The 24,845-nt window shown below is 54.3% G+C and overlaps 2 protein-coding genes across 3 annotated transcripts; both read right to left on the bottom strand.

The window, feature by feature from the left end:
• Positions 1-2,394: 2,394 nt before the first annotated feature.
• On the bottom strand, positions 2,395-23,962 carry LOC149337058 (uncharacterized). 2 transcript variants are annotated; one of them, XM_089554815.1, is made up of 2 exons: positions 23,031-23,962; positions 2,395-2,754 (listed from the first exon to the last, which is right to left on the bottom strand). In XM_089554815.1, exon 1 carries the CDS (start codon positions 23,956-23,958, stop codon positions 23,377-23,379), a length of 582 nt encoding a protein of 193 aa, XP_089410941.1. In that variant the 5' UTR covers positions 23,959-23,962; the 3' UTR covers positions 2,395-2,754; positions 23,031-23,376. The 2 variants fall into 2 exon arrangements, with proteins under 2 accessions (XP_089410941.1, XP_089410940.1); XM_089554814.1 differs by lacking the exon at positions 2,395-2,754 and adding an exon at positions 7,914-8,291.
• LOC149337059 (uncharacterized) lies at positions 20,015-21,879 on the bottom strand. Its single transcript, XM_089554315.1, has one exon. The coding sequence runs from the start codon at positions 21,620-21,622 to the stop codon at positions 20,015-20,017; it is 1,608 nt and encodes a 535-aa protein (XP_089410441.1). The 5' UTR covers positions 21,623-21,879.
• Positions 23,963-24,845: the final 883 nt, after the last annotated feature.

The raw sequence follows: 24,845 nt of genomic DNA, 5'->3' as shown, positions 1-24,845 counted from the left end.
TACGGAGGCGCCTGCTAGAGCATCCGTTACGGCAGCTCGGTCTAAGTCTGTAAGCTGGGGTTGTTCTCTCTCTTGGTGGATACTCCCTTGGGCACAGCAACTGGAATGTGCTCGCCGCCATTCAAACTTTCCTTTCAGACACTAAATGGCTGTCGTCCTAAGCTCTTTTTCATGATCAATAGTTCTCTGCAACGAACGCTTTCCTAAACGTTGCATGGATGGATGGATGGAAACAAGTTTATTACACCAAAAAAAAAAAAATCTTCCAGGGTGGTCCCCTACTGGTCCAGGAGTCCACGGGCTTGCGCTTCACGTAAAGCCCGATCCACCAGCCATTTCTGGCCGGCGGGCTGAGCGGTCCGTAAAGCAGCCTCCCAGGAGAATGAGTGGGATTGGGGATGGAGGATACTGCCTTTGGGGAAGGACATTCCCAAAGGTAGTGGAAAAGTGTGGATCTGGGCACGCCACAGGTGGTACAATCAGGAGGAAAGGTGTCTAGCCCCGTTTCCTCTTTCAGTCACCGATCTCACAGTATTTCTTTAGTTTATTTCCATTTAAAATCTGTGTTTCTTTTATATACTGCGTATTTATTATTAACATTATTACCGTTATATTTTTTCGGTTATTTATTTCACGGCTTAACATTTTGGACACCTGTCAGTCGCCGCCTGTGACTTGGCCAATCGCCCGCAGTGGGTACGCGCCATTATTTTGAGGACAACAACAACAGTAGAACAGTCTCTCCAACCGGCCTAGTTAGCAGCGCCGACAGTCCGCTCCACCGGCTCATCAGCCGCGGCTACCTCCTTCAATAAATGTGGACCACCTACCACACATGCTTGACACTGACCAATGCGATCACATGGACTAAACCACTTTCTTCGACAAGTTCGACTCCCTCCTTGGCGTGTTTATAAGAACGTTGCCTTGTTCTTATTCGGACCGCTGCAGGAAGCTACATAGTGCTTTACAAGATTGCCTCCGAGGTAATCAAATATAGAGAAAGCAAAAACTAAGCAGTACATTTCAAATTGAATTTGTTTATCCTAGAAAAATGCATACGTCACGGAGTGCATGGGCGCGCTAATAACACGCACCTTGAAAGCTGGAAAGCTTGGTTGGTTGGTTGGTTTATGGGGTTTAACGTCCCAAAGCGACTAAGGCTATGAGAGACGCCCTAGTGGAGGGCTCCGGAAATTTCGACCACCTGGGGTTCTTTAACGTGCACTGATATCCCGTGTGCTGTGCTCTAGAATTTCTCCTCCAAAGAAATTCAACAGCCGCGGCCGGGATCGAACCCGCGTCTTTCGGGTCAGCAGCCTAGCACCATAACCACTGAGCCACCGCGGCGGCCGAAAGCTGGAAAGCAGTTATAGTATGAAGTTGCGAGAACAAGTGCTTGTATCAATATTTTTCTACCCAACAATTCTGGGCAAATGTTAGAGAGAGATTGACGAGATAGTTCTTGATAATCACAAAGTGGAAAAGCTCAGGGTGCTTGCACAGCGTTTCGATTAAAGGGCTTGCCTTCGTATGGGCCCCGGTCTCCTCTCCTGTTGTCGAAACGTTGGCAAGCACACTGAGGTTTCCCCCTCCCCTGTTCACCTTGTGATAATTCTGGCCAAAAGCATTTTTCAGCGGAAAACCTTTTATGAAGGCAAATATTTTTAGTATAATGTAAGATTTCACTACAACATTTCATATATCCGCAGAACAGCCGTCTCGAATTTTTTCATTTTTTCCATTGACGTTTTTGCTATCGTCAAAAGCGTTCCCCATTGGTATTCTTTGGGAGTCTTAACTGTTCTTTGCGATCGATGGAAACACTTTAAAAGAAAAATTTGGCTACATATCAGAATAATGGACTATTAACTTCAATATTTCCGCAAAAGTATCTTAAAATTTTGTATTTTTCAAAATTTTTATCCGAAATTGTAGGACATTGTGTTTCTCACTACTTAAAACGAGTTCATAACTAGTTTCAATGGCAAACAATCGTTTGGGAACATATGGGCATACAGGCACTCAGCACCACTCATTAGGAAGTCAACTTCAGCTGGAAATATGCAAAATATGCGCTTGTAATTATTTTTGCGACTGCCACGCAGGTGCGCGCGTTCACGCATAATCGTAATCAGCTGAACTGAGACAACTTCATGCATAAGTAACTTTTGTATTGATTTGATTTTGGTGTTATCTTTGTTTTCTGTGCTGTAGTTGATTATATCACTATATTTATCGAAGATCCATATCAGCGTGGTGACTTCCTCGCAGGTAAAAAGTTGCCACTTTTCACAGCTAGCACGTAAACCCTTTGTCAAATGTTCAGAGCTTTAGAAATCGTGTCCTACACACTGCAGTGTGTCTAGAGTCAACAGCCGCAACGCCAGCAGCCTATGCGTGTGCGTGGCGGACCTGCGGACTTGAAAGCCATTATTTTCTCGAATGTCAGCATTGCAATCGTGGCTGATAACTGTTATTTCACCGTCCTGCCGCGGTGACAATAGCGCCGATCCCTCCGACGCCCACGAATGTAGCTCCACCAACAATTTTCGTCGCTGGAATGACGACCTCGTCGACCACATCCTCGGCTTGCTGCTCGCCCGGGGTTGCCTTGATGCCAAGTTCGCATATGAAGTGTTCTGCTCACTTCTGGCAGTTGTTCTTGGTCCAGTGGTAACGGCCAGAGTCGCTGATCTTCTTCATCACCGCCTCGATGCGCGCCTTCGGGACTCTGTGCTTGCCCAAATGTTTCTCCAAGCGAAAAGGAAGCGAATGGTTCGCAAGTGGCGTTATAAGAGCTCATATATCGCCCTCATTGCGAACCTGAAGCAGCGACTCTTTACCAGAGACACAGCCACTCGACGAAGGCACTCATAAATATGACATCTGACCAAAGCACCGACATTTATTTATTTATTCAGATACCTGCAGCGCCCTAATGGTCTTTATGGTAGGGAGTGGGGTGAGAGGGAAACTTGAGGGCCTTCTTGACCGCATTCTTAGAAAAATATGCGATGGCATTTTGGTTTCATGCTATGGTGTCTGCAAGAGTTTCTAATCTTCTTGCGATCTTCTAGCCATAACTTTGGTAGGAGCCGGTTCCAGTGCCTTTATATGTATGTAGGTCATAACCTCTAGAATGTTCGAGTACCTTCCAGTGAATTATTACGAATTGTATCAGACTACCGGATTGCGCTGAAGGTATTAACTTCTTCATCCACCCAATATTCACCTGTAATCAACCATAATTCATTTTCTGGGGGTGGGCCTATTTTCAAAACTATGGCGGTGGGTAAACCTCCAAATTTTGAGGTCCTAAGGATTTCAAATTTTCTGGTGTCTTATGATCATTTCACTGGAGGACACGTGGTGCTGATGACGTCACGACCCTCTAGATCGCATTCGTAGATCGCAGGGAATCCTCGTAGCATTAGTGGCGCAGTGGTGCAGCGGTTAACCGATGGCTTAACCCAATACGGCTTGTGAGATCCAGGTGGCTCTTCCGGAGCTCCGGTAAGGCTCACGTGTTGCGCCCCCTGTATGCATTGAATTTTGCAACGACGGGCAGTGTGCTCACTATCCGCTGGGCAGGTTGTCATCTGCCATGATGGGCAGGCTGTGATGATGTCACAAAGTCACGAACGCAATCGAACTCCAAAAGGGGTCCTACGCACGTCTAATAGAGAAATAAAAGTGTCTCTGCTCATACCAAATTTCTCATTGCTATAAAACGCCAGGCAACCGAGGGCACGCTCACATTTCAGGACAATGCATTTGATATGAGGTCGCCAGTTTAAATGGGGGTCGTATCTTACCGGCACTCACCTATAGCGCAGAAACGTGGAGGCTAACGAAAAAGGTTAGGTTAAGGACAACGCAGCAAGCTATGGAAAGAAAAATGAATGGTGTAACGTTAAGAGACCGCAAGCGGGCTGAGTGGGTGAGAAAACAAACGCGCGTTAATGAAATCTTAGTCGAAATCAAGAGGAATAAATGGTCTTGGGCAGGGCATGTAATGCGAAGGCATGATAACCGCTGGTCCTTAATGGTAACGGAGTGGATTCCAAGAGAAGGCAAGCGTAGCACGGGGCGCCAGAAAGTTAGCTGGGCTGATGAGGTTAAGAAGTTTGCGGGGATACGGTGGCCGCAAGTGGCGAAGGAGAGGGTTAATGGAGAGACATGGGAAAGACCTTTGCCCTGCAGTGGGCATGATGAAGATTATAACCTACGAAATTCATGCCTGATAGTTATGGTCATGGCTCATGACTCGTAACCAGTCTGCAACGTAGCACGACTGAGAACTTTAATGCTTTCCCATTCTCATACGTACGCAGTCTAAAGAGTCTGTGCCGACATTTTTTCTTGATTTCAACTAGGATGTCATTAACCTGCGTTTGTTCCCTCCCCAACGCTGCCCTCTTCCTGTCTCTTAACATTGTGCGGACTGAGCGACATTACTTATTTTTTCCGCCTATTCTACTACTTACTTCTTTACGTTATGTAAACCTATCTCTTTCCATTACTCGCTGCTTTGTCCTCAAGCTGAACCCTATTCTTAGCCTCAACGTTTCTGCCCCATAAGTGAGTACCGCTAATATACAGCTGTTATATACTTTCCTCTGGAGGGATATTGGTAAACTGCCAATTATGATCTTAGAGAACCTGCCAAATGCGCTCCACCTCAATGTTATTCTTTTAGTTATTCCCAGTCAAAAAAAAAAAAAACATTGGAACCAATTGGACATTCCAGTTGGAACTAAATGGACATTCCCATTGCTTCCAATTGGATTTCCCAATTGGAACCAATTAGTTCCTGTTGTGTTTCTAGCCCCCGACCAATTGGATCCAACTGGACTAGCCAATTGGAACCATTAGGCCAGGCAGTTATTTGACCCACAAAATATTCACAAAATACGTTACGTTCATTAAGAAAGGTAGCTAAATGCTTGAACAATATGCTCTAGGATCTTGGATGAATATTTCTACAACTTAACACATTGTAATGTGCAAAAGGAAAACTGATTATGAGGACTGCGGGGAGACACTCTGCCTAGTGCCAATCAACATTTTTCTACGGAATTTAAATTAACATGCTTTTATGGAAATCAAAGCCAACAGACACACATGCATCACACACAAACAACACTGCCCATTCGGGCACTAGTAGCATACATTAGCACAATATGTACATCCAGAGAACACACTTCTGCTCCAACTTATATACCCAACTTATTAGGCTCTCATGCTGGGGCCGGTGGCACTTGCCCACTGAGCGCAGATATTTAATTTAAATTCAGATCCAGTGGTGATGTAGGTGGTGAGTACAATTTATTAGGCTAAGCTGCTGACTGCTCTTATTGTAAGTACCATATTAGTTCTACCTTTTTCGTTAAACATGCAAAAATTCATTGGATAAATTGGGTGCAGTTCGGGGACCAATTGGATGCAATGAGTAAGACCAATTGGGCTCACCAATAGGAAACTCAAATGGTCCAATTGGATAGTCCATTTGGACCATCCAATTAAAACACCATTCCAATTGGAACCAATTGGAAACCCAAATGGTTCAATTGGATAGTCCATTTGGACCATCCAATTGGAGCACCATCCCAATTGGAACCAATTGGAAGCTGAACTCGTCCAATTGGAACCCATTGGAAATTCAATTGGTTCCAATGGTTTTTTTTGACTGGGTTTCACTCGCATGATCCGGATCAGAGGTCAATAACGGCCCTAAGTGCCCTAAGCCTCTCTTTGCTAATAAATGCCTTTTTTACATCAGATACACAGTTGCCCATTTAATTGGCTTATTCATCACATGTCGATCACTTATCAGTTACTCATCGATCACTTATTATTTACTTATCGATCAGTTAGCAGTTGCTTATCGATCACAGCGCCGTGTCCCCTCTGTGTCGTTTTTTTGTTAGCGCCTGGATTTTTCACAATGATCGATCACATATCAATTACTTATCGATCACTTAGAATTATGTATCATCATTTATCAATCGCTTACCAGTTAATTATCGATCATTTATCAATTATTATCAATTATCAATAACTTATCGGCCGCTCATTGATCCCTTATCGATGATGTGTCGACCTCTCATCGATTGCGTAATCATCTGACTGAAGGAATTAGTGCAATTCGTCCATTCCACTCCACCTCGTACAAATTTCGCTCCGCGCATTGGCTTCGCCCACCTTTCCAGTCACGTGGGCCAATCACGTGGTGCGTCACGAGGTACTGCATTTCCAACGGTTCGAATTTCCCGCTACTCCCGGTCCGACCACGCCCACTTTTGGTCGTTTTTGTTTGGCTCTAAGTAAGCAACTGATGATCCGATCAGCACCAAAATTTGTGCACCGCATCCTCACATCATCCTCTTTCGATTATAATTATTTTATAGACGATATCTCCTAATAGATTCCCACAATTGCTACGGACACAATTTCGATGACAGATAGCCGCCGGCTAGCCTAGTAATGCTTTTCGCGCCGCCGCGGTGGCTCAGTGGTTGTGGCACTCAGCTGCTGAGCTGAAAGACGTGGGTTCGATCCCGGTCGCGGCGGTTAAATTTCGATGGAGGCGAAATGCTAGAGGCCCGTGTACTGTGCGATATCAGTGCAGGTCGAAATTACCGGAGCCCTTCACTACGGCGCTCCTGGTAGCCTGAGTCGCTTTGGGACGTTAAACCCCGGCCCACACCACGGGGGGTGGTACACGGCCGCAGTCGTACACAACACAAACGCAGTTAACGGGCTCACTTTCAAAGCGCACAGCGCAACACACGCGGAGGAGATTGCCATTGCTCTGGCTCTCACGAATCTCAAGTCAAAACACATCATCACCGACTCGCGAGGGGCCTGTCGGAACTTCGAGTTGGGCTGGGCTCCCCCGCTTGCCTGGCGCATACTGGAATATAGCTGTCGATGCGAAGATCCAACTCCACGCAACCTGATTTGGCCGCCCGGTCTCCAGGGACCCCAGGGAAACGAACAGGCCGATCAGGCCGCCCGCGCAATCTCTCCCCGGGCTATCTCCCTGTCCTTGGAAGCCTACTCCCAATCAGACAATCTGGCCCTTACATTAAAACTAATCACCGATTACTACAAGGAGGAGCACCGGCGCTACCCGGCCCCTTGTAAGGGTCTGGATCACGCTTACGAGCGCCTCCTCAACAAAATTCTAACACTGTATTGTGCCCGGCGGTGCTTAAACATTTCAATACGTCCTTTGATCGCGCGTGCCAGTTCTGTGGGGAGGTGGCTGACACCTTCCACATGGTTTGGGCGTGTCAATCAAACCCGTCTATCCCCCCCAACCCCAACCCCACAAGAGAGGACTGGGAGGCGGCCCTGCTCGGCTGTCAAAAACTAAAGAGCCAAAAGGCTTTGGTTCAACGGACGCGGGCGGCGTTGTTTGCCAATGGGGCACCGGAATAGGGGCTCCACCTAGTATTGTAAGGGGAAAGGGCCAATAGGGTCCTACCCCAATCACCTTTCTGTAAAAAATGCAATTGCCCACAAATGTTTTTCACCAGTACCACCGATAAACCATAAACTAGGAATGGTCTGATTCCCAGTCTGGTACTATCTGAGCTTGAGAGCACAGGCTCTTTTTTGAAACTGTCGTTTCTGCTCTCGATCTCATTTCTCATTGTCCGGCAGATCCTCCCTGGCGGGGCCTCCCTCGACACCTGGGAGGAATGGGGACACTACAGCGCTCCGCGGACAGAGTCGCGCAGAGCATCGCTACTGATCGGGCCGCCATGGACTGCAGGAACATAAACGCTTGAGTGCAAACTCCTGTTATTATTGCATCCTTCCGTCTTAGACAGAGCAGCTCGGCAACTTGAAGAGAAGTTTATTGGACTGATTATTCATACAAAGGGACCATAGTTCCTCACAAAGACAAAAACAACAAGGCAGCGACTAGTGCCGCTCGGTACAAACAAGCTATGAAACAAGAACACGACGGCGACTGCTGTCGCCGCTCACACAAAATCATTCACAGCACAGTATGTTCAAAGGGTCCATAATGTCCAGGCATCGCGGGGGGAAGCACGCTCACTAAATACGATGAACGCGCACCGACACCGCGCACCACACACTCAATACGGCAGGAGCCGCACCGTCACGCGGCCCCCGCTGGCGGCGACGAAGCGTGTGCTCCACCGCCGTAGGAATTCGTCTTCTGGGAGGGTCACATGACCTAAACACGCCTGTTGAAACAGGCGCGCCCGAACCCTCTGCAGGATGGGGAACATGGCGCGTTGAGGCCGGCCCTGCAAGGAAGCGATGCCTCTCTGGCGCCACAAAACAAAGGCCCCGACACACAGCAAGAGCCGCACAAATGCGTCGCGCGGCCTGGTGTGCGAGTCGAGGCTAACAGAGGAGGAGGAGGAGGAGGATAAACTTTATTTTCGTCGACATATGTATCTGATGGTGTGGGATTATAGCCCCATCAAGTGGCCATGAGCCCGTGGCGTTCGGCGACTTCTAGGGCTCTTGTCACAACCCGGATCTGTGTGTCCGAGTCGGAGCTGAGCAATGCGGCCTCCCACTGGTCTGGATTCGAGAGCTGCAAGCCTCTAGGGGGGTAGTCCCGAGGGCAAGCCCAGAGTATGTGAGATAGAGTGGCATGTTGGCCACACATTTGACAGGAAGGGGAGTAGACCCCAGGGTATATGCGGGCATATATCGCGGGGTTGGGGAAGGTGTTCGTTTGGAGTTGCCTCCACGCAACTTCTTGGGGTTTGGTGAGAGAACTATGTGCGGGGGGATATAGAAGTCTACCTAAGCGGTAGTGCATGGTTATGTCATGAAATGTGACCATACGATCTCTCGCCGTCCGCAGGACGGGCGACACCACAACCCGGTCGACGAATCCTCGGGCATAATTGTGGGCCGCCTCGTTGCCTGGATGCGACGAGTGCGCAGGGACCCAGATCAATTGGATCGGGCGGAGTTGAAGTTTGGTGGAGTGGAGGAGAGAGAGGGTGACAGGGGAGACCCGGCCTTTGGCGAAACTACGAATCGCCGATTTAGAGTCGCTGAAGATGGTTTCTGCAGAGGTGGAGACCATCGCCAAGGCTATGGCCGCCTCCTCGGCCTCTTCAGGCGATCTGACGGGAATGGAGCACGCAACTAGCGGCCGTCCACAGTAGTTTACAACCGCGAGCGAAAAAGCTTCGCGGTCGGGGTATTCAGCGGCGTCGACATAGACTGCTGTCTGATCTGTTAAATATTTTTTGTGCAGAGACTTAGCCCTGTGCTTGCGGCGAGCGACATGATACTCTGGGTGCATATTTTTAGGAAGAGGGGTAACGATAAGGTTACTGTGGATATGGTGTGGAAGCTGGACCCTGTCGGGTGCGGTTGTTTCGAAGCGTATTCCAAGCTTGTCGAGTATGTGACGTCCCGTGGAGGTGTGAGTGAGACGCTCGTACTGAGAAGTGAGATGAGCTTCCGAGAGCTCCGTCACAGTGTTGTAGACCCCTAATGCCAGTAGTTTATACGTGGGGGTCCGGTGGGGGAGATGAAGAGCCGCCTTGTAAGCCTGTCGAATAAGGCAGTCAACGCGGTCCTGTTCCTGGCAGCTAAGGTAGAGGTAAGGGAGGGTATATGTGAGGCGACTGATAACAAACGCCTGAACAAGACGTCGGAGGTCAGCCTCTCGCATGCCTCTATGTTTATTAGCAATGCGACGAATTAGACGAATGGTCTGCGATACAGAGACTGTAAGTTTAGCTAGAGTGTCGGTGTTTTTCCGATTGCTCTGGATGAGGAGCCCCAATACCCTAATGGTGGATACTTCGCGTATGGGCTGACCACTAGCAGTAATGCAGATGGGAGGATGGCCGTGGAGGCCGGGTTGACCTCGGATGAGCAGCAGCTCGGATTTCTGAGGGGAGCACGAGAGGTCGGCTGCGGCTACATGGCGCTCAATGACATCGACCGCTTGTTGAAGTGCGGATTCGACCTCAGCATCGTTGCCTGTTGAAACCCAGAGGGTAATGTCGTCTGCGTATAAGGTATGGGATAGCCGGGGGATAGCGTCTAATTTAGAAGGTAGCGTGAGCAAGGCGACATTGAAAAGAAATGGGGAGAGAACGGATCCCTGGGGGGTGCCATTGCTACCGAGGTTTATAGGGTCTGAGAGGAGAGAGCCAAAGCTAAGTTCAGCTGTACGACCAGAGAGGAAAGTACGTATATACTCGTAGGTACGGTGACCAGGATTTAACAGGGAGAGGTTAGTGAGAATAGCTCGGTGCGAGACGCTGTCAAATGCTTTAGTTAAATCAAGCCCTAGAATAGCCTTTGTGCCCGCTCTGGTAGAGGGGCACAGTATCTCTCGTGAGAGCTGGATCATAATGTCTTGCGTAGAGAGATTTGAGCGGAAGCCAAACATGGTGCGAGGTAGGAGATGGTTATCTTCAACGTAATTATTGAGACGGTTGAGAATGACGTGCTCCATCAGTTTCCCAGCACAGGAAGTGAGGGAGATGGGGCGGAGGTTTTCGAGAGCTAGTTGTTTGCCTGGCTTCGGTATGAAAGTCACGCGTGCATGTTTCCATGCTGCGGGGATTTTACCCTCTCTCCAGCAATCATTCATAAAGGCAGTGAGGGCCTCAATGGACGGGTCGTCTAAATTACGGAGAGTTTTGTTGGAAATGCCGTCCGGTCCCGGGGCAGAGTTAGGACGGAGCTGAGTGAGAGCGAATCTTACCTCAGCTTCCGAAATCTCCTGATCGAGGGCAGGGTTGGCACCGCCCATGTAGGGGGCGAGAGGGTCCGGGGAAGTAGTATTGAGATAGCGTACACGAAGTTCATCGAGAAGATCCTGGTCTGAGCCGGGGTGTTGATGGACTATGCGGGAAATGGTGTCTCGTTTGGATGTTTTGCAACCGTCTGGGTCTAAAAGGTAACGGAGAAGGTGCCAGGTGCGAGTTAGCCCGAGCTGTCCACGCATGTTGTCACAAACTTGACCCCATTGCTGGGTAGTCAGTGCGATAGTGTGCGCCTCAATCTGTTTGTCTATCTGAGCTACTCTACGCCGAAGCGTTCTATTGTGGCGCTGTTTTTTCCAACGGTTTTGAAGGCTTTCGCGGGCCTGCCATAGGTGGAGGAGACGGCTGTCTGTATTGGATTGATCAGCCGTGATAGGTGATTCTTGAGTAGTAGCAGAGACATCTGCCTGCAGTTTGGAGATCCACTCGTCCAGGTTATTAATCCGGGTAGGGGCGTTCTGAGCGCGTAGGGAACGAAACTTGTCCCAATCCGTGATTAGGGTCGGGCGACCTCTCCGGCGGAACGGGGACATGCTGAGGGTGGTCGCGAGGAGATAGTGGTCGCTGCCGAGGGTATTCCCAGTGTTCAGCCACTGATCGAACCGTACGTTTTTGCAGAATGTCAGATCAGGTGAAGTGTCAACAGAAACGCTGTTTCCTACGCGGGTGGGAGTGTGAGGGTCAGTAACAAGGGTGAAGCCCAGTTCCTGTGCTCGCAACCACAGTGTGTTACCCTTTCGGTTGGCGGTGCGGTAACCCCAAGCGGGGTGGTGGGCATTGAAATCTCCTACAATGAGGAGACCAGAATGGTGCGCAAGCCTGTTGACCCGGCAAAGAAGGGTGGTGAAGTTGCGTCTTCTGTCTCTTGGAGGGCTATAAAGGTTAAGAATGAAGAGGCTTTGGTCGCCCCTTTTACGAGGGAGGAGTTCGAGCAAGACGCAGTCTACCCCAACGTCGTCTAAGGAGTGTTGGACGGCCGTCGGGTTGCGTTGAACCAAAATAGCGGTGTCGGGAGTGGTGACATCTAGGGGGGAGTATGGTTTATAGCCAGGTAGTTTCACTGGGCCATGAGTTTCCTGAAGGGCGATGATATCAGGGGGGATGTCGGAACTTTGGACATACTGCTGCAGGTTGCCTCGCTTGCGGCGAAACCCCCTGCAGTTCCATTGCCACACATTAAGTAGGTGGCGGGGCGCCATGGTGAAGTGTGGGTAAAGCTAAAGTGGGTAGGGTGGTGGGAGCGCGCGGCAAGCGACCGTATGGTTTAACGCGCGTCGTGTGGAGGGCGGCTGTTGCGTCTCGCCTAGCTTCAAGGCCTGTGACGCGTGTTTGGATCTGTTGCATGAGGGTGTTAAGTTGTTGTTGGATTTGCTGCTGCATTTGTTGTTGGAACTGGAGCATTTGCTGTTGGATTTGTTGGGAGAACTCAGCAAATTTCGCTTCGAGCTTAGCATCAATTTTACCCTCTAAGTTTTCCTCTAGGCGAGCCTCAAAATCCTCAAGGTCGGCAAAATTAACATAGCGTTCTGAGCGGGAGGTAGCTTTCCGCTTAGAGGGAGGACTAGAGGTAGTATCTTTGGGTTGCGGGGGAGTAGATGGGAGCGCCTGAGGTGAGATGGTAGGAACAGGTTGAAGTGGTAGAGTGGCATTTGTTTGAGGTGGTGGATCGGGTGCAAAGGGTGGACGCTTTAAGGAAGCGTTTTGTTGTTGGAGTCTATGATTGCTAGCTTTAAGGGCTGTTATCTCGTCGCGCAGGGCTTGCAGCTCTGAATCACGAGACTGAGATTGCTGAGAGTGAGAAGCCGCAGCTGCCCAGCTCACCTGGTTTTTCGTGGAGGGCTCTCGGTGAGGAGACGACTTGGAGTCCAGGGGTGGGAAGGACTGGGAGCGATTCCGGCTGGAGCGCCGGTAAGAGGAGGAGGAGCGGCTGGAATCCATTTTGGCCGAGGTGTTTCCAGACCCTTGGCGACGGGTCCGGGATCGGGAACGATGGGAGGTGGAGGCACTGTCTGAGTCAGCTTGTAGCTGGCGTTTCAGTACGGCAGCAGGCACTTTGTAGCGGCGTTTACACTTGGAGGAACCAGTCTGGTGAGGTCCAGAACAAACTATACAAGTGGGGGTGCATTCATGGGTTTCGTCAGGGTCGCAAACTCCGCAGTGAGGACACTTGGAGAGCTTGGGAGACGGGCAAACGTCCTCTCGGTGTCCCGTTTTGCGACAGTTAAGGCAGGCTTCCACTTTGTTCTTGAAGATGTAGCAGCGCACAGCACTTCCTGCGTAGGAGACTTGGCGGGGGACCTTTGTCCCTGCGAAAGTGATGACAATAGATTGGGTCTTGCCTAAACGGCGGGCGTAGAGAATGCAGTGTTCTGGATTCTGGGGTATCAAGTACTCCATGATTTCCTCCTGGGTCTCATCCACGTACTGGTGGTGAATGATACCTCGGACGTATGCGCCTGGTGGGGCCAAATAGGTGGCAACTGGGTAGCTTGTCGGGCCCAGGATGATTTCCTGTAGCTTCGTGTAAGTGATGGCGCGGTCCCGGTTCGGGGTGCTAAAGGTGAGGGTGTTGTGAACGAAATTCACCCGAAGGCGGTCCACTGCGGTATCGGAGTAAGTCAAACGAAGGCTTGAGGTGATTGCTCTGCGAAGAGCGTTCTCGCCCCAGGAGCGCAGATTGAGGCCCCCGCGAGGGCGAATGATGACTTTAAAGTCTTCAAGAGGGAGACGTGGCAGTGACGGTGCACCTCGAGGTAGCTTACGTGACGTGGAGGGAGGTAGCTGCTGGGACGCGGTATGCTGGGCGGACGCGGAAGGCGTCTCCGTCAGCGGTGGCTTGGGAGTGCGTTTCGATGAAGCGGCGGCGGAGCCGCATTCGTAGCAGCGGGCTACGTAGGTCCAGTCCGTGGGTATATAATCTTGAGGGGCTAGATCCTCCCCCTCCACGGTGACGACGTCCATACTTGGCGAAGCACTGGGCCCGGCTGCGAAGCAGAGCCTATCGCCAGCGGCGGTAGGCTTAGCGAGGCTGGCGCTGGACTCGGTGGAAACAAGTGTCCATACAGGTCACAAAAACGGAGTGCCGGTCCCGAAATTGGGCTGGGCAGGTGCCGAGCACCTTCGTGAACTTCGGGAGACACAATAAGATTCGGCTGAAGGTCAAAAGTCGGTCAAAATAGCAGAAATGGCCGGAGCCCATACGCACACGCGTCTGCACACCAGGCCAGGAACGCCGACTCCCACGCATCGCTTGAGACTCAGGCTAACAGAAAACATGCGCGACATCAGCCTCCAAAAAGTGCGCGCTACGACGCACTCAAAAAGCGCGTGTTCGAGGGTCTCTGTCGCACCGCACTGGGGACACCCGAAGAAGGAGCGATGCCCCGCGCGGCGATGCGGACCTCCGTTGGGAGGACTCTCCAGCCTCGCAGCCAGCCGAAGTCGCGGACGTCTGGTGGTACCCAGTGCGACGTCAAGTCTCGCCACCGTACCCGCCTGCTCCGCTCTAGCTGTTCAGGTGTAGCCTCCTGGATGGCAAGGAGCTCGCAAACGCGGGAGGCCTGCGTCTGAGAGACGTCGACCTCGGGCAGGGTGGCGGTGAGAGACTCGGCCGTCCGACAGACATACCGGAAGAACGCCGGCTGCCGTTCGGCTGCAGGACCTATGAGCTCATCAAAAAAGAGGCGCCGCGAAGTCCCGAGAAGGTAGGCGAGGAGCCCTCTTCCCGGGTAGTCGGTGGCGTCGACCAGATCGGTGACGCCTCGAACAGCAAGCACGCTGCACATTGTGCGCAGGTTGGGCAGGCTGAACCCGCCCATGCGCGTGGGAAGACGGAGGAGCGCGCGAGCGACGGTCTCCGTTTTTCCCGCCCAGAAAAAACTGCCACAGAGAGTGGCCAAGCTGCGCGTAAAGGTGCGCGGCGGACAAGCAACGCGAGCTATATAATAGAGCGGCGCGCACACCGATGACCTGATGATAAACGCGCGTTCCGACAGCGACAGGCGGAAACGCGCTGCTACTGTCAGGCGTCGCTCAGCGGTCGCTCTCAATTCGGTCCACGAGTCGCGGGCTACCTCCCCCGAGGAGAGGAACACGACTCCTAGCCCCTTACAAGCCGGGACGCACTCCACCTCCCCAGCAGGTCCGACGCGAAGGTCCCGAAACGCAGAGCCTTGCTCTTGCCCCTGTTGAGGAGGGCGCCGGACAGCTCGCTGTAACTGGAAAAAAGCCGTACAAACGCTACGAAGCTGTCCGCGTCCCTCAGAAACAAGGACACGTCGTCAGCATACGCTGACACCTTCACCTGGCACTGGCCAGGCAAAGGGAAACCGCGAATCGATGGAGACTCTGCTACGCGACGGAAGAGCGGGTCTAAACATAACACGAAGAGCATAGGTGACAGGGGACAACCGTGGCGAATACCGCGCTCTATCCCGAAACGTGCGGTCAACGCCCCGTTGAAGAGCAAGCAAGCTGTAAGATCGGAGTACAGCCGCTTCAACCGCTCTACGAACTCCGGCGAAAAGCCGAAAGCCTCGAGAACTCCAAAAAGGTATCGGTGCTCGACCCGATCGAAGGCTTTAGCCTAATCGAGAGAGACAAAACAACCCGGAATTCATGTTCTCGAGGTGAACGTGAACAAGTCACGCGTTAGTGTGAGAGACGAGAACACCGAGCGTCCGGGCACGCTGCAGGTCTGCGCAGGGCTTACGAGCACCGATAAAACCTTACTCAAACTTTTAGCCAGCAGTGACGCCACGATCTTGTAGTCTGCGTTTAGCAGAGTGATCGGGCGTGGCGCCCGATCACTCTGGGGCGTGGCGCCCCACGCCTGCGGGTCAGATCGACACCCCGCCGGGCTTCAGGATGAGCACTACGCGGCTCTCTCGAAAAGACTACGGCCTCTCGCCGACCCTCACGAAGGCGTTCACCATCCGGACAAGGTGATGCTCCAGGACGGTTTAAAACGTAGCATAAAAGCTGATGGGAATGCCGTCAGTGCCTGGAGCTGAGGCGGCGTTCATGCCATTAAAGGTGGCGAAGAGCTCTTCCGCGCCTACGGGAGCGCTCAGCTGCGCGCCGAGATCGCTCGGGACCTGCGGTAGCGTAGCGCAGAAACTACGGAGGGAGTCCGTGAAAGAGGCGTCGTCCCGCCTTTCGGCCTCGGAAGCAAACAGCTGCGAAAAGTGACGCGTAAATGCGTCAGAGATGTCAGCCGCGCTGCTGCTCCTGGTACCGTCCGGCAAAACTACCTCCTCCACGCGGGCCTGTCGCTCCTCGTCAAGGCTACCTGCCCGTACTTGGCGTAATACGGTCGGATTGGAAACCGGTCGGCCCTGTACGAGCGCCCTACTTGCTGTCCGCGATGACTGACGCAGGAGTGTGTGGTAGCGCGCCTTCAAGATGTTCAAGTAATCGCGCATGGCGAAAGTAAGCGGTGGTGGTGGTGGAAAACATTTATTTACACATGCACTACTGGAGGTATTGCATGAGCTGACCCAGAGGGGGCCAGCCCTTACAAGTACTAGGTGGAGGTCCCTAGTTCGGGACCCCAGTGGCGTCGGCCGCCGCCCGGGCTCGCGCGACCAAGGCCCGTTGGGCCTGCAGGTCAGAGCAGCCGAGCAGGGTCGCCTCCCAGTCCTCCCGGGTTGGGTTGGGGTAAGGGGGGATAGCAGGGTTGGAGGGGCAGGCCCACACCATGTGGTAAATGTCCGAAGACTTCTCCGCACAGTGCGGACAGCTGCCCGAGAAAGAAGGGTCGAAGTGTTTGAGAGCTGCCGGGCACAGCGAAGTATTGGTATACAGGCGAAGCAAAAGCCGCTCCTCCGCCTTTGAGAGACCTTTACACGGGCGGGGATAAAGACCATGGCCAGATTGATAATGTAAAACAATGTCTTTAAAGGAGTAAGCGGGAGTGAATTCGAGTTCCTGATCGTCGGGGTCGGAGGGGAATGTCCGGTGAGAGAGCGCGCGGGCGGCGGCGTCAGCTGCCTCATTTCCCTCAAGGCCCATGTGAGCAGGAGCCCAAACGATACGCCGGTGCGCGGGGTCCCCGGTGTAGACGCTGTTTTGGAGAATGCGGTAGGCTAGATATGGTACCCAGCCCTGCTCGACGTTCCGACATGCCCCTCGCGAGTCGGAAATAATTGTTTTTGAATTGGAATCAGATGCAGCCAACGCAATGGCGACCTCCTCCGCGTGTGTTATGTGACGGGCTCGGAAAGTAAGGCCGTTCACTGTTTTGGATTGGTGGATGACTGCGGCCGTGTACCATCCCCCGTGGTGGGGGCCGGAGGCATCCACGTAGAATACGCCGGGTTTCGATCCATAGTGGCGGGCCAGGGCTTCCGCCCGCGCCAGGCGCCGGCCATTATGGTCTTCACGGTTCATGTTCGCGGGAAGAGGGCGCACGTGGAGGCCGCATCTCCACTGGGATGGAATACGTACGCGCTCTTCCATAAGAGTGGTGTGTTGGATGTGCAGTCGGGCAAGCAGGCGGCGACCCGACGATGTCTGTGAGAGACGTGTGTATTGGTTGGTCAAGTGGGCTTCCCGGAGCTCCCGAAATGTGTTCACCATGCCCAGCCCCAGGAGGCGCTTGTTGGAGGTGTTCACGGGGAGGCCCAGAGCTCGCTTAATAATTTTGCGGAGGATGACTTCGAGTGAATCCTCGTCTTGCTTCCGCAGGTGCAGGTATGGAGTCGAATATAGAATTCGGCTGGTTACAAATGCATGCGCCAGCCGCAAGGCGTCCTTACATCGTAACCCCCCGCGCTTGTTAGAAACCCGGCGGACCAAGCGGCCCACCTGGTCCCCCACCTGACGGAGTTTGGCCAATGTTGTTTCTGACCGTCTGTTTTGATGTATGAAGAGCCCCAGTACCCGGACTTCGATATTTTCAGGAATTGGACCTGTCTCAAGAGACAATGAAATTTTGGCTGTGCACTCTGGTGAGGGGCGTATGTGCACAAATTCAGACTTTTGGGTGGAGCATTGGAGGCCGCAGCGGCGAGCATAACGGTCCACTATGGTCGCCGCCTCCTGCAGGTTGGCCTCAATGTCTCCAAGGGAACCCTGTGTAGCCCACAGGGTGATGTCATCGGCGTAGAGCGCATGCTGCACACCGGCGACAGCGCCCAGCTGGGCCGGTAGGCGCATCATAGCCAAATTGAACAACAGGGGAGACAGCACCGCGCCCTGGGGTGTACCCCTGGTTCCTAAATGAAAAGGGCCATGTTCTTTATCCTGGACTCGAATGTAAGATTGTCTGACGGTTAAAAATTGCCGAATGTATTGAAAGGCGTTTTTGCCGCAGTTAGTTTGAGTGAGGTGGGTGAGAATGATCTCGTGGGTAACGTTGTCGAATGCACCCTTCAAATCCAAGGCGAGTACGACCTTGTCATTGTGAGGGCATTCGACGGGGTCGAGGACATCCCGATTTAGTTGTAGCAGGACATCCTGTGCAGATCTTTGTGGGCGAAACCCGAACATGGTGTCTGCGAAAAGGTGTTTGGATTCCATGAACTCGGACAACCTGTCACGTACCATCGTCTCCATGAGTTTGCCCACACAGGAAGTCAGAGAGATGGGGCGGAGGTTGTCCGTGTTGATGGCCTTGCCAGCTTTAGGAATGAAGGTGACCAGGGCGGTCTTCCACTCGATGGGGAGTGGCACTTCCCCAAGCCAGATTGAGTTAATGTAATTGAATAAAGACAGGTATGCCAGGTCGGGGAGGTTGGCTAACAATTTGACTGTAATTTTGTCCCGACCCGGAGCGGTGCCGCGTTTCATTTTTGCCAGGGCCGCCCTCAGGTCGTGGAGCTGGAACGGTTGATCCAGCTCAACGTTCTCAGAACCTGAATAAGAGTACGCCGGCCCGCGGGGGTCCTGTGTGGTGCACAAGTACTGGTCCCGGAGCTTGTGCGCCAATTGAGTTGTGTTGCCCTGAAAGCTGTGTATTGCTCTTTGGAGGTGTTTTTGAGTTTCCATGCGTGTTTGCGTTGGGTCAATTAGGGCGCGAAAGAGCCGCCACGTGTTCCGGCTGGACATTTGCCGCGCGGCCGTATTGCATCGGGCCACCCAGTTGGAGTCGGCGAGTTGGGCCGCATACTCAACCGCTCGTTGAGTGAGCTCGGCGATGCGAGCTTTAAGTTTTCGGTTGTGCTTTTGCCGGCGCCACCGACGGACGAGGCAATGCCGGGCCTCCCAGAGGTGGAGCAGGTGGTTGTCCACATCCGAGACCACCTCTGAGAGTTGAATTTGAGTTTCGGAGGAGCGAAGGCAAGAGACCAAATGTTGTGACCAAGACTGGTAGCCTTGCTCATGTATGGGTGTGGTAGTGTTATAATTTTGCCTGAAGTTGGTCCAATCTGGGAGTCGGGCTTGCGTTGTTGGTCGTGCGAAAGGATGGGTCCTAATCGTAATGTTCAGGAGGCAGTGGTCGCTGCCGAGGGTTTCCTCGGTGTTGACCCAGTCTGCATACTGAATGTTGCGGGTGAAGGTCAAGTCTGGACAGGTATCCCTAGTCACGGAGTTGCCGATACGAGTTGGGTGGACTGGGTCAGTGTGAAGAGTGAGGCCCAGCGTTGACGCAAGCTCCGCCAGCTTGCGTCCCCGCTTCTCTTCACGACAGTAACCCCACATCCGAGCGGGAGCGTTGAAATCGCCCACAATCAGGAGGGGGTTCCGACCCGCAACTCTCAGCGCGCGGCTAAAGAGGTCCGCGAATGATACATTCGGCAATTTCGGATTGCAGTATACATTGAGTATGTGTAGCGGTGCATCCTGCTTGCGCAGTGGGAGGAGGGTCACCATTACATATGAGTATTCAAGTTGTATGTCTAAGTCGACCTGGTTGGCTGTATAATTTCTATGGACTAATAGACAAGACGAGGGGTCCTGCTGGAACGTCGTATAATTTGTTAGTGCGGCGCCTTTCCCTGGCTCTTGGAGGGCAACCACGGCTGGCAAATGCTCAAAGGTTGAAAGGAAAAGTCGGAGGTCGGCCCGCTTGGAACGGGACCGGAGCCCCCGACAGTTCCACTGAGTAATCGTAATGGGGGAAGCCGATTTGGAAAGGGGGGAGCGCCTACACCGGGGGTGTCCCGCCATGCTCAGATTTAGAGGTGAGAGGTGGAAGTGAGGCTGCCCCCGAGCCAGATACCAGGGGCTGAAGCTCAGCACCTAGAGGGGGGCAGCTGTCTTCGTCATCGTCAAGGTCAAGGTCGGCGGGACAATCTGGAGGGCCGACCAGATACGTCCTTAAGAGGACCGGCTCTGCGAGAAAGGCGGGTGTTAGTCGCGACGTGTTGAGCGATCATAGAGGGGATAGCCTCCATGACTCTAGCCATGAGGCGTTCCATCGCTGTCTCCAACAGGGAGTCAAATTTGGAATTTAGACGGGCTTCGAGTTCGGCAAGGGAAGGTTCCAGAGCCGGCGTCGCCGCCGTCTCGCTCTCCATAGCGTCCGTGTCGGAGTTACTAGGGGGAGGGGGAGTTGTTTTAGCCTCTAAGGCTTCAATTTTGGCAAGTAGCATCTCGTTTTGTGCCCGGAGAGAAGCTACAATGTTGTGGAGCTCAGCGTCAGCCGCCGAGCGAGGGGGAGGGGAGAGGAGGTGGGAGGAGGAGGCAACCCTGCCTGAACCGCTCACCTGTTTGCCATTTTTGACGGCGTTGGCCCAGGAGCCGGTCGCGCCATTGTTGTCTTGGGAGCGGGCTTGCTTCTCCTGGCCGCCGTGTGGGGGCGTTGGTGGCACTTGACAGCTCTTGGCGTCCTTCCCGCTGGTAGGCGTCTGCCGTTTTGAAGCATCGCTGCCGATGCTGCTTGGGTGACGTGGCTGCCTGCCCGTCCCGCTGGATTTCCCGCCCTTAGGGGCGGCTGGCTTGGTATGGCGATATTTTGCAGTGCAGTCCCGCGAGTTCGTGGCATGGCCACCACCACAAACCGCACATTTTGGCTGACACTCGTGAGGGGTCCGCACCCCCTCTTTTACGGGTGCCTGCTGTCCACACAGGCCACACGTGTCTTGGGTTGGGTTGGGGCAAGAGTCCACCCGATGGCCGACAGTTCCACACAAGCTGCAGGCCGGAATAGTGCGGAAATATGGCTGCACTGTGACAATCTCGGAGTTGTAGTGCACGTATCGAGGCCTCACCGTGCCGGCAAAGGTAAGCCTGGCCTTGTTTGAGGAGCCGAACTTGCGGATATCTAGTAAAGTGCCGCTCCTCCACTGCACGCAAGGTTGGAGAGACTCAGACGTCTCTTGGTTGGCCACCGTAATGACCCCATAGCAGACGTCCTCTTGATGTTCTTTCAGATGGCCGGCGAGAGGCACATCTCCTTTGGTCGATTTGATGGAAAACTCGCCTAGCAGACGGTCTGCGACGTGAGCGTTCCGGGTGGTAGCTAGGATCAAATTTTGCTCCTTGCACTGGAGGAGGCTCAACTCGGCCGCGTTAGGCGCCCCGAGGAAAGCGCCGAACGCTGCACCGAGTTCGCCGTATTCAAAGGCGTCCCGGATGGCCAGTGATTTCCGGGGCTTGATGACGATGACAAAGTCGTCTTGGTTGAATTTTGGTAGAGGCTTGCGCCTCCATTTGGTCACGGGTTTGCGGCCAGCTTGGCGGGTAGCAGCAGCCTTGCCGGTGGTTGGCGTGGCGTTCGCCTCTACCTTGGTCTCTCGTCTGGAGCGGCGCTCAAGTAGACGGAGGAGAGATGCATTGCGGATCGGGTCCGCGGGCGCCGATTTGGGTTCCACAGTGACGGGAACGGTCGACCAAGACATGGCGTCCGGGTCATAGCCGCGTTGCAGAAGCGTTTCTGCCATCTTGCCGAAAGCGGCTCCCTTGCAGCCGAACGCCGGCGCAGCTTTTAGGCTTAGCGTCGGCGCCGGAGGCGGGTAGGAAAAACCGCTCTAAAATTTGTAAAAGTGGGCCCACCTAGATGAAATTGGTGTCCACAGATGCCGATGAACTTGCCAAATCCAATGGGAGCAAAATTGATGGGGTCCGATGACTTGAGCCGTGGCTCCTGCCAAAAAATGACGGAGCCGAAGCGCCGCACGTCTGGCAAACGCCGGCTGCCCCCTAGCCTCTGTCAGTAAGCGGCGCGCCGCGCTGCACGGCGCGTATAAGAGCGAGGGTGATGTTAATTTCGCCCGTTATTCGCCTACTGCGTTGGCGCCCTTCGGTGATAAGGAGCGCGCGCCATGCCGCTTTTCGCTCGTCCCACGTAATGCGCGTCGCGTCGCGTCCACCCGGGTTTCCCAGCGCATGTTCAAGGGCTATCACGCTCGACCAATCTGTCAGCAGACATGGGTCCATACGCCACGCTTCCAAACGTGGGGCGCGCTCGCCTATGTCCAGTACTGCTGACAGTGGTCGATGGTCGCTAATGCGCGGTGTACCCGGGGGGAACGCGAGCACATTGCAGGCCACCAATAAACACTCGAGCCCTCGAGGGAACAATAACTTGTCAATTCTGCTCGCTGAGCTGCCCCGCTCCCAAGTTCCACCAAAACAACCATCGTGAAGCTTAACCCACGCGTCGGTCAAACCAAACTGAATACAAATATCCCGCAGAGACCGGGCCCCGGCGTAGGGTCGCCCCTGGCCTCGACCGCGAACGTCTCGTACGGAATGCAGAACACAGTTAAAATCGCCAACGAGAAAGCAAGGGTAACAATCTAACATAAAAGAATCTAGCGAATCAAAGAAGCTAGAAGAGTCGGAGTGGCGGCCTGGCGCGTAAACCACCAACGCTCTGACGCGCATTCCACCGAGGAAGAAGTCGACCGCGAGGGTGCGGCCGTCCACGCCGTAGGTGCAATGCGAGCCAGAGCGAAGGGAACCATCGACAAAAACGACGCCAACACCGCACGAAACAGAACAGGCTAACGAAAAAAAAGCTTCAACACAAAAACGAGACTTAAAATCAGTGACCTCGCGTGGGCAGCGTAAGTTACACTCTTGCAAAAATAGAATGTCGACGCCCTGTGCGCGGGCGAAGTGCATCACCTCTCTCTGCTTGTCCGGCGATCGAAATCCCTGAACATTCAGGGAGAGGAGATGCACCAACGCCATGATGGTGAGACAGGGTGCCGACGTAGTGGTGACACGTCTAAGTAGCCCCGCCATGAGCGGAGCTGGGTGCGCACTTTTTTGCGTGGGGCGGGGCAGCGCCATCTAAGTTATCATCAGAGCTATCCTGCCTGGCGTGTTTCCCCGCGAGCTTACCCGTGTCCATATCCTCAACGGGGGGCGCGCGCAGGTCAAGTGGCTGGCTCATCGACACTGAAGCGAGCGGTGTTCCGGATGCCGACTCCGACGCGTCGGGGGCGTGCGAGGCGGCCAGGCTGGTGGTTCGTCGCCCGTCCTCCTCCCCGGGCGGCGGTCAACGGGGCGTACGACGGGGCAGGCCCTGGTCGGTCGACGTGGTGAGGGCCGCGCGCTGCTCACAGGTGAGGTCCCCCGTGAGGCGCAGCACAGAGCCGCTGTCGATGGGCCCACCCTCCTCGGTCGAGGAGGTGGAGGACTCGGAGTCCCGGGTCACCTCGTCAGCCGAACCGAAAGGTGCGAGCGACTAGGGAGAGAACGCCCCCGTTGTGTCGGAGACGGTCGGGGACGAGGGCGAGCCGAACGCGAAGAGCTCCAGGCAGCCCTCCGCCTGCGCGTCGGCAGCCGAGGTGGTCGGGCTGCCTGCAGCAGGCACTGCGGCTGGGTCCTCCTCAGGGGTCTCGGCCAGATGGTGTTCGGCCTGGACCTCCTTGGGGGTCTCGACCGGGGTGGTCTCCACCCGGTCCACCTGGGGGCCGTCGGCAGGGCGGTGCGCAGCGGTGCGCTGCTGCTGGTCGTCGGCAGCTCCTTTGGGCAGCTCGGGCTGGGAGGTCGCTGGTTTCCTGGCGGCAGCCGCGTCTGCGTAGGAACGCGGCTGCAAGCAATCGGCTGCTGCGTGGGGGCCGCCGCATCGCCGGCACGCCGCTTGGCATCCGGCCGTATCGTGGCCAAACGCCTTGCAGCGCGAGCACCGCGGCGTGGGGCTCGTCGCGCCAACGTGGCCCTCCTGCTCACAGCGCGAGCACACTTTCCGCACGTCACGATAATCACACATGGCGCGGTGGCCCAGAACCAAGATGAAGTTTGGCACGGGCTTGCGCATTTTCATGCGCACGAGGCGCTGGCCGTTGCCGACGTGCCGCCGGCCCTTGAGAACTGGGTGGCTCAGCTCGAGCACTTTCCCGTAGGGGTGAGTACCGAGGCGAGCGAGGCGTCACACACGAAGAGCGGCAGCCGGAAGACGGTGATGTTGACCACGGCTGGACCCACGCAGGCGACCGGGACAGGGGTGCCGTTGACGTGAAAGGCCCCCTCTGCAATCAGCTTCTGAGCCGCCGCCGCCGAGGCTACGGCGACGCAAAACTTGAAACCCCCTTGGTGCTGGAGGGACTCCAGCCCCTTAGGGCCAACGACGGCCTCGATGCCGTCGACAATGTCGTCGGACGAAGCCTCGGTTTTCACCTCGAAGGTGAAGCAGTGCGCCTTCGGGGGAGGCGCTCGAAAAGTCGGTCCTCCAGGGGGACCGGTTGACGCCATGCTGATGCCGGGTACGGGACCGGGTTCGGTAGACGGGACGCTGGTGGGGGGTGGGGGGCCGCGGACAGCACCTCCACCAGGCTCATGGGACGGCAGGGGGGCGGAAGGAATTCCCGCGCAGCCGGCCGTTAGCCGGGCGCCCGGGCGGCGGTCCTCCAGGGTGGCGACGCCTCCTGCTGGGGGCGGGCTGGCGGCGTCCAGGGGTCCGCTTCGCTTCGGGCTGGGTTGTGCGGCTTAACCTACAAGCACGCTACATGCCAGCGAGAACGCGTGCAGGAACGCGATCACCTCCAGCACCAACAAACCAGAACAATATTAAGGCGGAAGCCTTTAATGCCTCATCGTTGTAAGCAGAAGTTGTCGACAGAAAATGTCACGCTTTTCAGTTGGTCGAAACGGTCGTGACGTCACAGTGCGCGAATTTCAAAGGGGGCCAATTGCACTTTGGCTACTAACCAT

This window comes from Amblyomma mixtum, chromosome 7, assembly GCF_055824585.1.
Source record: "Amblyomma mixtum isolate Tamu chromosome 7, ASM5582458v1, whole genome shotgun sequence".
Taxonomy (NCBI): Eukaryota; Metazoa; Arthropoda; class Arachnida; order Ixodida; family Ixodidae; genus Amblyomma; species Amblyomma mixtum.
This window is presented reverse-complemented; position numbering and strand designations above follow the sequence as displayed.